The sequence below is a fragment of the Erythrolamprus reginae genome, chromosome 3, assembly GCF_031021105.1.
Source record: "Erythrolamprus reginae isolate rEryReg1 chromosome 3, rEryReg1.hap1, whole genome shotgun sequence".
Lineage (NCBI taxonomy): Eukaryota > Metazoa > Chordata > Lepidosauria > Squamata > Dipsadidae > Erythrolamprus > Erythrolamprus reginae.
This window is the reverse complement of record NC_091952.1, coordinates 2,098,956-2,110,832: the sequence shown is the minus strand read 5'-3', so window position 1 is coordinate 2,110,832 and position 11,877 is coordinate 2,098,956. Positions and strand designations below refer to the sequence as shown.

The window sequence follows — 11,877 nt, the reverse complement described above, 5'->3', positions numbered from 1 at the left end:
TTCATTCCATTCTAAACAATGCTCCGATGTTTGCTTTCTGCCCAACCGATGTCACCTGAGCATCAAAGCCATAATCTCTGTGGTGAGTCACGGGCTTGCAAAGTCCAAGCTCTTGGACATTGGACAAAGTCCAAGCAGCCACTGGACATTGTCACCATCTGAAGAATTTCCTGGGGGAAACCCCACTCCAAATCGAACGGGTCAGCCTGGGAAGGCCTCTTTCCTGAACGAGAATGCAGCTTCCTGCTTTTTCTCAAAGCACATTTATTCCTTTTCGCTTCCTCGTTCTCTGCACCAGGAGCTCCCAGCTGCAAAGTCTGCAAACACCCAGCCTAGTCTGAGCAGAAGGTCTTCCAGGAGTTTGGAAATGTGGAAGATGCCCAAAATCAGCCTCCTGGTGTTTTGGCTTTGCTGCTTAGCGTCCTTGTCCAAAGGTGTAAACCCAGGATTTGCAGGCAGAATCACCAAGAAAGGATTGGATTATGGTAGGTACCGGACTGGCCTTTCCTTAATATATATATATATATATATATATTCCTTGAAATATATATATAAAGGCTGCAAATTCAAGTCCCAGTAAGGGTATGGCTAGCTGATGAAGGCAGAACAAGGCTGAAATAGATCTCTCCTAGTCTCCCCTAATTTTCAAATTCAGCAAAAACATGTGTTAGCAAAAACTTCAGAAGAGAAGGATTTAGGGGTCGTGATTTCTGAAAACAGGTGAACAGTGCGGTCAGGCGGTAAGGAAAGCAAGTAGAATGCTTGGCTGCATAGCTAGAAGTATAACAAGCAGGAAGAGGGAGATTGTGATCCCGCTGTATAGAGTGCTGGTGAGACCCCATTTGGAATAATACTGTGTTCAGTTCTGGAGACCTCACCTACAAAAAGATATTGACAAAATTGAAGGGGTCCAAAGACGGGCTACAAGAATGGTGGAAGGTCTTAAGCATAAAACTTATCGGGAAAGACTCAATGAACTCAATCTGTAGAGTCTGGAGGAAAGAAGGAAAAGGGGGGACATGATCGAAACATTTAAATATGTTAAAGGGTTAAATAAGGTTCAGGAGGGAAGTGTTTTTAATAGGAAAGTGAACACAAGAACAAGGGGACACAATCTGAAGTGAGTTGGGGGAAAGATTAAAAGCAACATGAGAAAATATTATTTTACTGAAAGAGTAGTAGATCCTTGGAACAAACTTCTAGCAGACGTGGTTGGAAAATCCACAGTGACTGAATTTAAACATGCCTGGGATAAACATAGATCCATCCTAAGATAAAATACCAGAAATAGTAGAAGGGCAGACTAGATGGACCAGGAAGTCTTTTTCTGCCATCAATCTTCTATGTTTCTATGTGATTATATATAATTTATTGATTTTGCAAATTAAAAAGAAAAACATCATTATAATTTTTTTGACAGATCAATTCCCATTGCCTTATATTTCTTACACTACAATATTCGATTATACACTGCTCAAAAAAACAAAGGAAACACTCAAATAACACATCCTAGATCTAAATGAATGAAATATTCTCATTGAATCCTTTGTTCTGTACAAAGTGGAATTTGCTGACAACAAAATTAAATTGATTGTCAATCAGTGTTGCTTCCTAAGTGGACAGGTTGATTTCACACAAGTTTGATTTACTCGGAGTTTTACTGTGTTGTTTAAGTGTTCCCTTTATTTTTTTGAGCAGTATAGTTATATACACTCTATTTCATATTGATTTATTTCTTAGTTTTTGTATGCCCTTGCACATTTTATCAGAATACCTTGTTTCTATTCACTGTCAAGTTGTTCCACGTCTCATAATATTCAGAATCACCTGTTCCCTTAATTTCAATCGTCATTGTATTCATTTCTGCACTTTTATAGATTTTGTCTAGAGTATTATTTTCTGGCGGAATCGTTTTGTGTTTCCAAAATTGAGCGTACGATATTCTTGCTACTGTTATTATATGCGTCATTAGGTACTGTGTTCTAGTAGTATGTTAGTATTTATTTATTTTGTAAAGTACATATTGGTAGTATACAAAGATATAACAGTGTTTATATACATGATACTAGTAAGACAGAAACATTAGGACAGAGGACGGAAGGCACGCTGGTGCACTTATGCACGCCCCTTACTGACCTCTTAGGAATTGGGAGAGGTCACAGTAGAGAGTCTAAGGGTGAAGTATTGGGGGTTAGGGGATGATACTACAGAGTCTGTCAGTGAGTTCCATGCATTAACTACTCAGTTACTAAAGTCGTATTTCCTGCAGTCGAGTTTGGAGCAGTTTACTTTGAGTTTATATCCGTCGTGTGCTCGTGTGTTGTTGTGGTTTAAGCTGAAGTAGTTGTTGACAGGAAGGACATTGTAGCAGATGATTTTATGGGCTATGCTTAGATTGTGTTTAAAGTGACGTAGTTCTAAGCTTTCTTTTGGGGTATTTTTTTTCCAGATTCCTAACAGCATACATTCCAGGGTGAATTCTATTTCTTCTTTCATTATCTCAGACAGCCACTTGTGGATTACTCTCCAAAATCCTTTCATTTTGGGACAAGTCCACCACAAGTGAAAGAAAGTGCCTACTTCTTCATTACATTTCATTTCCAACATTTTGCATTTATATTTCCTTTCATGGCCCCCTGGAAATCCGCACTGCCCTACAGTCAACCATTGGGCAATGGGCGGGGTGCAAGGTAAAACAGAGGGGGTGACTCCCTTTTGTCTGGAATGGTGTAGGATCTCCTGCCGCGGGCAGAGGGTTGGACTAGTAGATCTCCAAGGTCCCTCCCAACTCTGTTATTCTGTGTTCTAAATCCCCATGAATCTGAGTAAAACTGGCTTGTGGTTAGGAAATGGTTAAAAAACAATATTCCTGCACTGATCCTGACTTTTCAAGAGGGTTTGCAGCATCAAATGGCATACAGATCTAATAAATTATTATTATTATTATTATTATTATTATTATTATTATTATTATTATTATCAATTCTTTGAAAAATGACTGAGCTGGGTTACTGCACGCAACCTTGTTCTACTTTCATATTCTTTGGAGAATAGCTTGACTCCTTCTTTTTTGTGGCAGCCCCTGAGAGATTGGAAGGCTGCTATCATGTCTCCCCTAGTCTTTCTTTTCATTAAACTTAGACATACCCAGTTCCTGCAAGTTCGGCCCATAGTTCATGAGAGCGGATGTGTTGAAGTAGAGTTAGATCTGGTCTGGATCTGAGTTTGTTGTATTTGACATTATTTCTGGCGATGGTGTTCATGGTCTTGATGAAATGTTGTTTGGTAGTTTCACTTTGGCAGACTATTCTGCAAAATCGGGGAGCCTTTGATCCATCATTGTACCTCAGTACAGGGCCGCTACTAGTGACCTCTAAGATGTCATCAGGGGCAATGGTTTGAGGACCCTGGTTGCGGATGATATTACGTATATTTGTTAAATCTGTTTCCCCATTTTCCTTCAGGCCAAATAGGATGGCGTTCTGATGCTTTTGTTCATGCTCCATGGTATCTTTAACTAGGGTGGGGATGTCTGTAGTTGGGTTTAGAGGTCGAGGTTGTGGTGGCCTAGGTGGAGTATAAAGTGGTGGTGGTGGAGTGGTGTAGGGTACTTCTTTTGGTGTTTTAGCGTTTATCAGATCTTGGATGTTTTTTTCTATGGAGGCAAGCTGTGGTTCCATGCTTTCTGTGTATGATTGTTGAGTTTTAGAGACTGCTGTTAGGATTTCATCAGACAAATTGCTGAAGGAGTCTGGTTTGGGAGTACAAGATGGGCAGAAATAGTAGAATGAAGGATTATCTTGAAGAAAAGTGGTGACATGTTTATTTATGTTAAGGCAGGTATGGTGAGCTGATTTTTTGCAGGAGTGACATTTTGTAAATCCTTCTTGTATATTGATAGAGTTGTTGCATATAAAGCAAATGTTATTGAAGTTATCAGAATTATTTACTTGGGGTTTCTTCTTGATTGGCATAGTTGCTGGGGAGAGTCTTAATAATCCTGCTGGGTTCCTTTGCAGCCAATGGGGGGGGTTGAAGGTTTTAGATATGACTGCTAGGTTACTTTACAGCCACTGGGGGGGTTGGAGCAGCACTGCTAGATGAGTGGTTTTAGGAGTAAGAGCCCAGTCTTTGTTCTCCTCTCTTCTCCTCTCTTCTCTTAATAATAATAATAACATACTTGGGAGGGACTTTGGAGGTCTTCTAGTCCAACCCCCTGCTTAGGCAGGAAACCCTACAACTACTTCAGACAGATGGTTATCCAACATCTGCTTAAAAACTTCCGGTGTTGGAGATTCACAACTTATGGAGGCAACTTCTGTTCTCACTGTCAGGAAATTTCTCCTTAGTTCTAAGTTGCTTCTTTCCTTGTTTAATTTCTACCCATTGCTTCTTTTTCTACCCTCAGGTGTTTTGGTGAATAGGTTGACTCCCTCTCCTTTGTGGCAGCCCATGAGATATTGGAAGGCTGCTATCATGTCTCCCCTGGTCTTTCTTTTCATTAAACTAGCCATGCCCAGTTCCTGCAATCATTCTTGTTTTAGCCTCCAGTCCCCTAATCCTCTTTGTCGCTCTTCTCTGCCCTCTTTCTAGAGTCTCTACATCCTTTCTGCATCATGGTGACCAAAACCGTATGCAAGATTCAAAGTGTGGCCTTACCAAGGCCTTATAAAGTGGCATTAACACTTCGCGTGATCTTGATTCTCTCCCTCTGTTAATGCAGCTTAGAACTGTGCTGGCTTTTTGGCAGCTGCTGCAAAGAATGAGGAAGTGATAAAGGAGTAAAATTAAAAAAACCACAAACCCACACATTATCCACTTTGTTTCAGCATGCCAAGAAGGAGTCGCAACCTTGCGTAAGGACTTGCCTACCATCACCATACCCGAATTCTCTGGCACCTACAGAGTTAAAGTGATTGGAAACGTCAACTACAGGTTCTACAAGTGAGTCTGTTTCTTTTGACTTTTAAGACTTGGGGTGTCCAGAGGAGTCTCTCGGGGCTTCTAAATGCGGTAACAGATGCTTAAGTTCTGACTGAATGGTGGGGAATGGAAGGATTTATACTCCTTGCAGATAGCTGGACATTTGCATCCTTTTAGACCACCAGCATTGCTGCTACCCTTCAAAAAGACCTTGACTATATGTCAGAATGGTCAAACAATTGGCTACTTCAAATCTCAACCAACAAATGCTCTGTCTTTTTGCTGACAATATTAGATTATTTAACACCACCAACAAATACTGCTACCCTTCAAAAAGACCTTCACCATGTGTCAGAATGGTCAGACACATGGCAACTTCAAATCTCAGCCAATAAATGCTCTGTCTTACACATTGGCAAAAAGAATCAGAACACAAAATACAAGATTATGGGATACAACTATGTAGATGGCCCTCACACTGTCAAGGACCATATCTAATGACCTAAGTGCCAGAGCCCCCTGTAACAACATTGCCAAAAAAGCACTAAGAATTGTTAATCTAATATTGCGTAGCTTCTTCTCTGGCAATATTACACTACTAACTGGAGCATACAAAACATTTGCTAGACCAATTCATGAATACAGCTCACCTGTCTGGAACCTGCACTACATATCAGACATTATTACAATCGAGAGAGTCCAGAAATATTTCACAAGAAGAGTTCTCCACTCTTCTGTTTGCAACAGAATAATTTCAGCCACAAGATTTGAAATTTTGGGCTTAGACAATTTAGAGCTATGCCGTCTTCGGTCTGACCTAAGCGCAGTACATAAAATTATCTACAACTGTGTCCTACCTGTCAATGAATACTTCAGCTTCAACAATACATGAGCACACAATAGATACAAAGTTAATATAAACTGCTCCAAACTCAATTGCAGAAAATACGATTTCAGCAACAGAGGGGGTCAATGCCTGTTATGCATTAACCAACTCTGTGGTTTCTTCTCCAATCCACCAGAACTTCAACCTTAGACTGTCTACCGTTGACTTCACCCCATTCCTAAGAGGTCTGTAAGGGGCGTGCATAAGCGCACCAGTGTGCCTACCGTCCCTGTCCTAGTGTCCCCATGTATTTGTAACCATCTCATGTACTCATAACCAAGTTTATACATTTTATGTATTCCTAATCATGTTTATACTTTTTTCTATAATATTATATATGCTTGACAAAGCAAAGAACCAAACTTCTGGATCTTCCTTTCCATTGCAAGAGCAGAACAGCTGGACGAGCCCGATTTCCAGGGAAAGATGGTGCGGGATCTTCTGGAGATCAAATCCAAACTTTGGAATGCCAAGCCACCACAGAAATTATGTTCTATCTATTTGGCAGACTTGAAGCTTTTTAGAGGCTGTGTGTTTGCATTTTATTGGGAATTTTGCTCACCAGAAAGATAAAACATTTCCTGTGGTTTTACAAGATTTTGGCATTCTGGATAGGCTTCTCATTTGAAACTCTGTAGTTTCTTCCCCAAAACCCAAAAACTTTAACCTTAGACTATCTACAGTCGACCTTGCCCCATTCCTAAGAGGTCTGTAAGGGGCGTGCAAAAACGTACCAGTGTGCCTACCACCCCTGTCTTCACTTATCTGTACTTACTGTATTCTTCAGAGTATAAGATGCACCAGAGTATAAGACCTTAGACTTTGGGGAGGAAAATAGGGAAAAATCTGCTCACCAGATATTCATCTGGTTAGCATCCTTAGTCTGGTTAGTTTCAGCACATTATTTTATCCCCTGGTTAGGCATAGAATAGAATAGAATAGGAGAGGAGAGGAGAGGAGAGGAGAGAAGAGAATACTTTATTGGCCAAGTGTGATTGGAGACATAAGGAATTTGTCTTGGTGCATATGCTCTCAAAACCTTATTCAGAGAGAGTAACAATGAAAGAGCTTGCAAGCCACTAAGAGCTGGGAACATTGTTAGCACCTGGTTAGGGCTGGAAAGAAACATTTGGAGCAAGTTAGAACAATGGGGGAAAACCCCTGCAAAGAGAGGGCTTTGCCTTCCTAGCAGAGAGTAACAATGAAAGAGCTCGCAAGCCAGTAAGAGCAGGGAACACCGTTAGCACCTGGTTAGGGCTGGAAGGAAACTTATTTGGAGCAAGTTAGAGCAATGAAAAAACCTCATTGCAAAGACCCAGGGCCTGGAAAACATTCTTCACAGACAGTAACAATGAAAGAGCCCGCAAGGTAAGTGCTGGGAAAGCCATTAGTACCTAGTTAGGGCTGGGGGGAAAAGCTTCCCCCCAAAAAGCTGCATTCAAAGTATAAGATGCACCTGAATTGTATATGTTTATGTTTATACCTATACCTGCTATCTTGTACAAGTTTGATAAACCAACAAACAAATAAACATTGGAGATTTGTCTGTGTCCTCAGTGGTGCAAATGGGTATGAAGCCTTCTTGGCTGCAGTTTTCTGCAGATATTTTCATGCAAATGGGTGTGGAGAAGGCCCCACGTCCATTTGCACCACTCAAGTGGCCTCCAAGTGGCCTCAATGACCCTCTCAAAGGATGCAAACGACCAGTTTGTCTGCAAGGAGTATAAATCCTTCCATTCTCCACCATTTAGTCAGAACTGAAGAAGCTTCTTGCAATGAAAGTGAAACTTCTTCAAAGAAAAAAACCTGGAAAGTCTAGGCAGGATTAGACAGATTCATGGATGCCAAGTGTATCATAGGTGGTTATTGAAACAGATGTCCAAGTGCCGCCTCTGTGTTGGTTGAGGCAGGCAGGATTCCCTTGGGTCCCATTTGTTGGGGGTCAAGGGAAAGGGGGGTTGGCTTCTCCTTCTGCTCAAGAGCCCCATGGACAATTGGGGGGGACATTGGGGGACACAGAATGCTGGACTCAATGGGCTTTGGCCTGATTCAGCAGGGCTCTTCTTAGGTTCTTATGTCCAGTTACCTCCTGAAAAAGCACCTTTGGGACATCTGTTTTACTAACTTAACAAATGTGACGACTCAACAATTTTAGCAAGAAAGGCCCTAAAATGGGGCAAACACTTGTTAAGTGAAACAAATGTTTCACTTAACAACCAAATTTTTTGGGGGGAAATTGAAGGTTTAACATAGAAAAGAAACATTTTATATATGTTTGATTATAAGTATTGTTTTAGTGTTTGTAAATATGTATTGTTTTATTTTATGGTGGAGAAAAATAAAAATTTATACCCAGAAAAAAAGAAAAAAAACAACCAAATTTTTGAAGTCAGTTGTGGTCATAAGTCAAAGACCACTCCCCAAGCCCAGAGCCCCACAGTGAGTCCTGCTTGTCTTCCTTGAGGAAGACTCCGTTAAGAGACAAAACCTCTTGGTCAACTTGAAATTCCTTCTAGAACTGCTGGATGTATTACCGTATTTTTCAGAGTATAAGATGCACCTGTCTCCCCCTAAAGAAGCTGAAAATGTGGGTGTGTCTTATACTCCAAATGTAATTTTTTCAAAGCTTTTATTTTCCAGCCCTAATGAGGTGGTAAAGATCTTCCTGGCTTACAAGCTGGTTTTCATTGCTAGTCTAAAGTTTTTTCCAGCTCTTAAGCCTTTGCATGCTTGTTTCCATTGCTATCCCCATAAGGGGATAGATTGATTGCTATGTGTGTATGGCTCTTTTTAGGATGCTATTGTTATTATATTATTGATTTTATTATGTATTTGATTGTATTTTAGTATTATTGTATTCATCCCTCTTGTTAGCTGCTCTGAGTCTGCTTTGGAATGAGCAGCATATAAATCAATCAATAAATCAACGAATGAATGAATGAATGAATGAATAAACAAACAAACAAATAACAGACAAACAAACAAATTGATGTGCTGACCAGACTAAGTATGCAAGCCAGATGAATTCCTGGTAGGTAGATTCCCCCCACCCCACCCTATTTTTCTCCACTAAAGCTAAGGTGCATCTTATACTCTGGTGTGTCTTATTCTCTGAAAAATACAGTACTCCATTTCCTGGTTTCAAACTTTGTTTTGAAGCATATACAGTGGTACCACTACTTACAAACTTAATTCGTTCCATGACCAGGTTCTTAAGTAGAAAAGGTTGTAAGTAGAAGCAATTTTTCCCATAGGAATAAATGTAAAAGCACATAATGCGTGCAAACCCTTTAGGAAAGAAATAAAAGCTTGGAATTTGGGTGGGAGGGAAGGAGGAAGAAGAGGAGGAGAGAGTCGCTGCCCAGAGCGAAGGGAGTGTTTCTTTTCTCTGAGGTTTATTCTCTCTCCAAGCGCCCAGAGAAAGGAAAATGCTCCCTTCACTCTGGGCTGCCAAAGCCTCCTTAAGCGCCACTGAAAGGCTCCTCTGGCAGCCCAGAAAAGTCCGAGATGGCCGGGATTAAAGGGGGAATGGCAGGAAACTGGCCGGGACTTCGTGCCGCTCTCAAATTTCCTGAGAAATTTTTGCAGGCTCAGGTTCTTAAGTAGAAAATGGTTCTTGAGAAGAGGCAAAAAAATCTTCAACACCCAGTTCTTATCCAGAAAAGTTCTTAAGTAGAGGCATTCTTAGGTAGAGGTACCACTGTATCTAACAAATTATATGCATGCAGAGATTCTGACATTGACACCAGTATAGGGCTGCTACTGGAACAGTAAAGGACACCATAACGGTAGCAGAAGTTGAGATGGGCTCACAACTTTGCTTCTCCTGCTTGTGCGCCCATGCGTCCCAGCCAGATTTTGTCTCAGTGCATGGGCAGGAAGCAAATTTCGCGAGGGGATGTGAGTGAGATTTCAGCAACTTTTTGCTTCTGCGCATGCACAGAAGCAAAAAGATTACCAAAATCTCACACGCACGTGTGTCCCCTTGCAAGATTTTGCTTCCTGTGCATGCTGGGACATGCGTACACATGCAGTAGAAGCAAACCTACACACGCAGCACACCCGTAGTGGCAGTCACGAGAATCCGCCTCTGATTGACACCTAACAAAATGTAGCAAATTGCTTGTAACAGACAATTAACAATTGAACCGACCTGGTTGGACACTTTGAGGGCAAAACTGAGCGCAGGCACTTGACTCAACAACTCAAAAGCTTTTTCTTTTCCTTGTTTGTAGCCTGAACATTCGCAGGTTCGAGCTGTTCCACACCACGATTGAGCCCATGCCGGGCCAGGGCCTGAGGGTCTCCGTCAGCAATGCTTTGGCTGAAATCACCGGCCTTTGGGAGCTGAAGAAACGTTGGCTGTGAGTCTCACCTGCTCCTCACTTTTCCGTGTCTTCGAAGTTGCTTCTCACATTGGCTAAGTGTTAGAAGGCCATTAACTCCTCTTGTTTCAGGGCAGAAGTAACTGTAGCATCTCAAAACAGGAAGTTCATTCTGTGGCCACCATGGCTGGCCTCTTGGGCATCATGTGAACCTCACAACCCTGTGGCTTAGGGGACTGGAGGCTGAAACATATGAAGAACGGGTTGCAGGGACTGGGCATGGCTAGTTTGATGAAAAGAAGGACCAGAGGAGACATGATGGCAGTGTTTCAGTATCTCAGGGGTTGCCACAAAGAAGAGGGTAGAACAAGAAGAAATGGGTGGAAACTAAACAAGGAGAGAAACAACTTAGAACTAAGGAGAAATTTCCACAATTAATCAGTGGAACTGCTTGCCTCCAGAAGTTGGAAGTTTTTAAGAAGATGTTGGATAACCATCTGTCTGAAGTAGTTTAGGGTTTCCTGCCTAAGCAGAGAGTTGGACTAGAAGACCTCCAAGAGTTGGACTAGAAGACCTCCAAGGTCCCTTCCAACTATGTTGTTGCTGTTGTTGCTGTTGTTGTTGTTGCTGTTGTTGTTGCTGTTGTTGTTGTTGGTATTATCATCATCATCATGGATTTGTACTGTTTTGCTGTTGTGAGCCACTCCGAGTCTCCGGAGAGGGGCGGCATACAAATCTAATTAATTAATTAATTAATTAATTAATTAATTAATTAATTATTTATTAATTAATTAATTAATTAATTAATTAATTAATTAATTAATTAATTAATTAATTAATTAATTAATTAATTAATTAATTAATTAATTAATTAATTAATTAATTAATTAATTAATTAATTAATTAATTAATTAATTAATTATCTCAGGCAGCCATTGTCTGGTATCAGGAATCTACACATTTTAGAATAATTTTATCTGCCTTTATTAAAATTAAAGTAGAATGCAAACTTTTTATGTTGGTTCAGAAAGACTCCCACCTAGCTTCCATGAGCTTGGGATCCCCAATGACCCATCCAAGCAACTGGGCAAATTTATTTACCAGTTGAACCTCTGAAACACCTGGGAAATCAGCCTCATGTACAGGATGGGGTGAAGTCAGCACATGATCAAGGTCTTGCCTCTCCAGGTGGGACCAAGTCCAGGAGAAATCTTGAGTTGTAATTGTTTAGTTCTCCAGAGTGCTCATTCAATATTAGTGGAAGGCATTGGTTGGTTGAGTCAGTTGAATGAATAGGTTGATTGGTTGAGTTGGATGAGATAGTTGGTTGAGTGAGACGGTTGGTTGGTTCATTTGGATGTGTTGGTTGATTAATTCGTTGAGTGAGTGAATTGGATGAATTGTTTGGTTGGTTCAGTTGGATTATGTTGGTTGGCTGGTTAAGTGAGATGGATGAGTTGTTTAGTAGAGTGGGTTGATTGAGTTGGTTGGTGGGTTGAGTTGCATAAGTTATTAGTTGGTTGAGTTGAATGAGTTGGTTGTTTGGTAAGTTGCATGATGGTTGATTGGTTGGTTGAGTGAGTGAGCTGAAGGGGCTAGATCTGTTGTTTGGTTGAGTTAGAGACAAAAACCCACCTTGCTTTTAACCTTTATTGAATTTTCATGCTTTTATATTTCTGCTTTTTAAGCCTCCTATAGTCAACTCGATAGTGAGATGGGTGGCATATCGATTTAACAAATAAA

At 40.8% G+C, this 11,877-nt stretch overlaps 1 protein-coding gene across 2 annotated transcripts in view; it reads left to right on the top strand.

The window, feature by feature from the left end:
* The first annotated feature begins 293 nt into the window (after positions 1–293).
* LOC139165543 (bactericidal permeability-increasing protein-like) overlaps positions 294–11,877 on the top strand; it is a 33,544-nt gene continuing 21,960 nt past the window's right edge. The window contains exons 1-3 of one of the 2 annotated variants that reach the window (XM_070748727.1): positions 294–485; positions 4,830–4,944; positions 10,045–10,173. In XM_070748727.1, coding sequence (XP_070604828.1) covers positions 368–485; positions 4,830–4,944; positions 10,045–10,173 — 362 coding nt within the window. In that variant the 5' untranslated portion in view covers positions 294–367. The remainder of the gene's footprint in view (positions 486–4,829; positions 4,945–10,044; positions 10,174–11,877) is intronic. The other variant, XM_070748728.1, reaches the window with a different exon arrangement.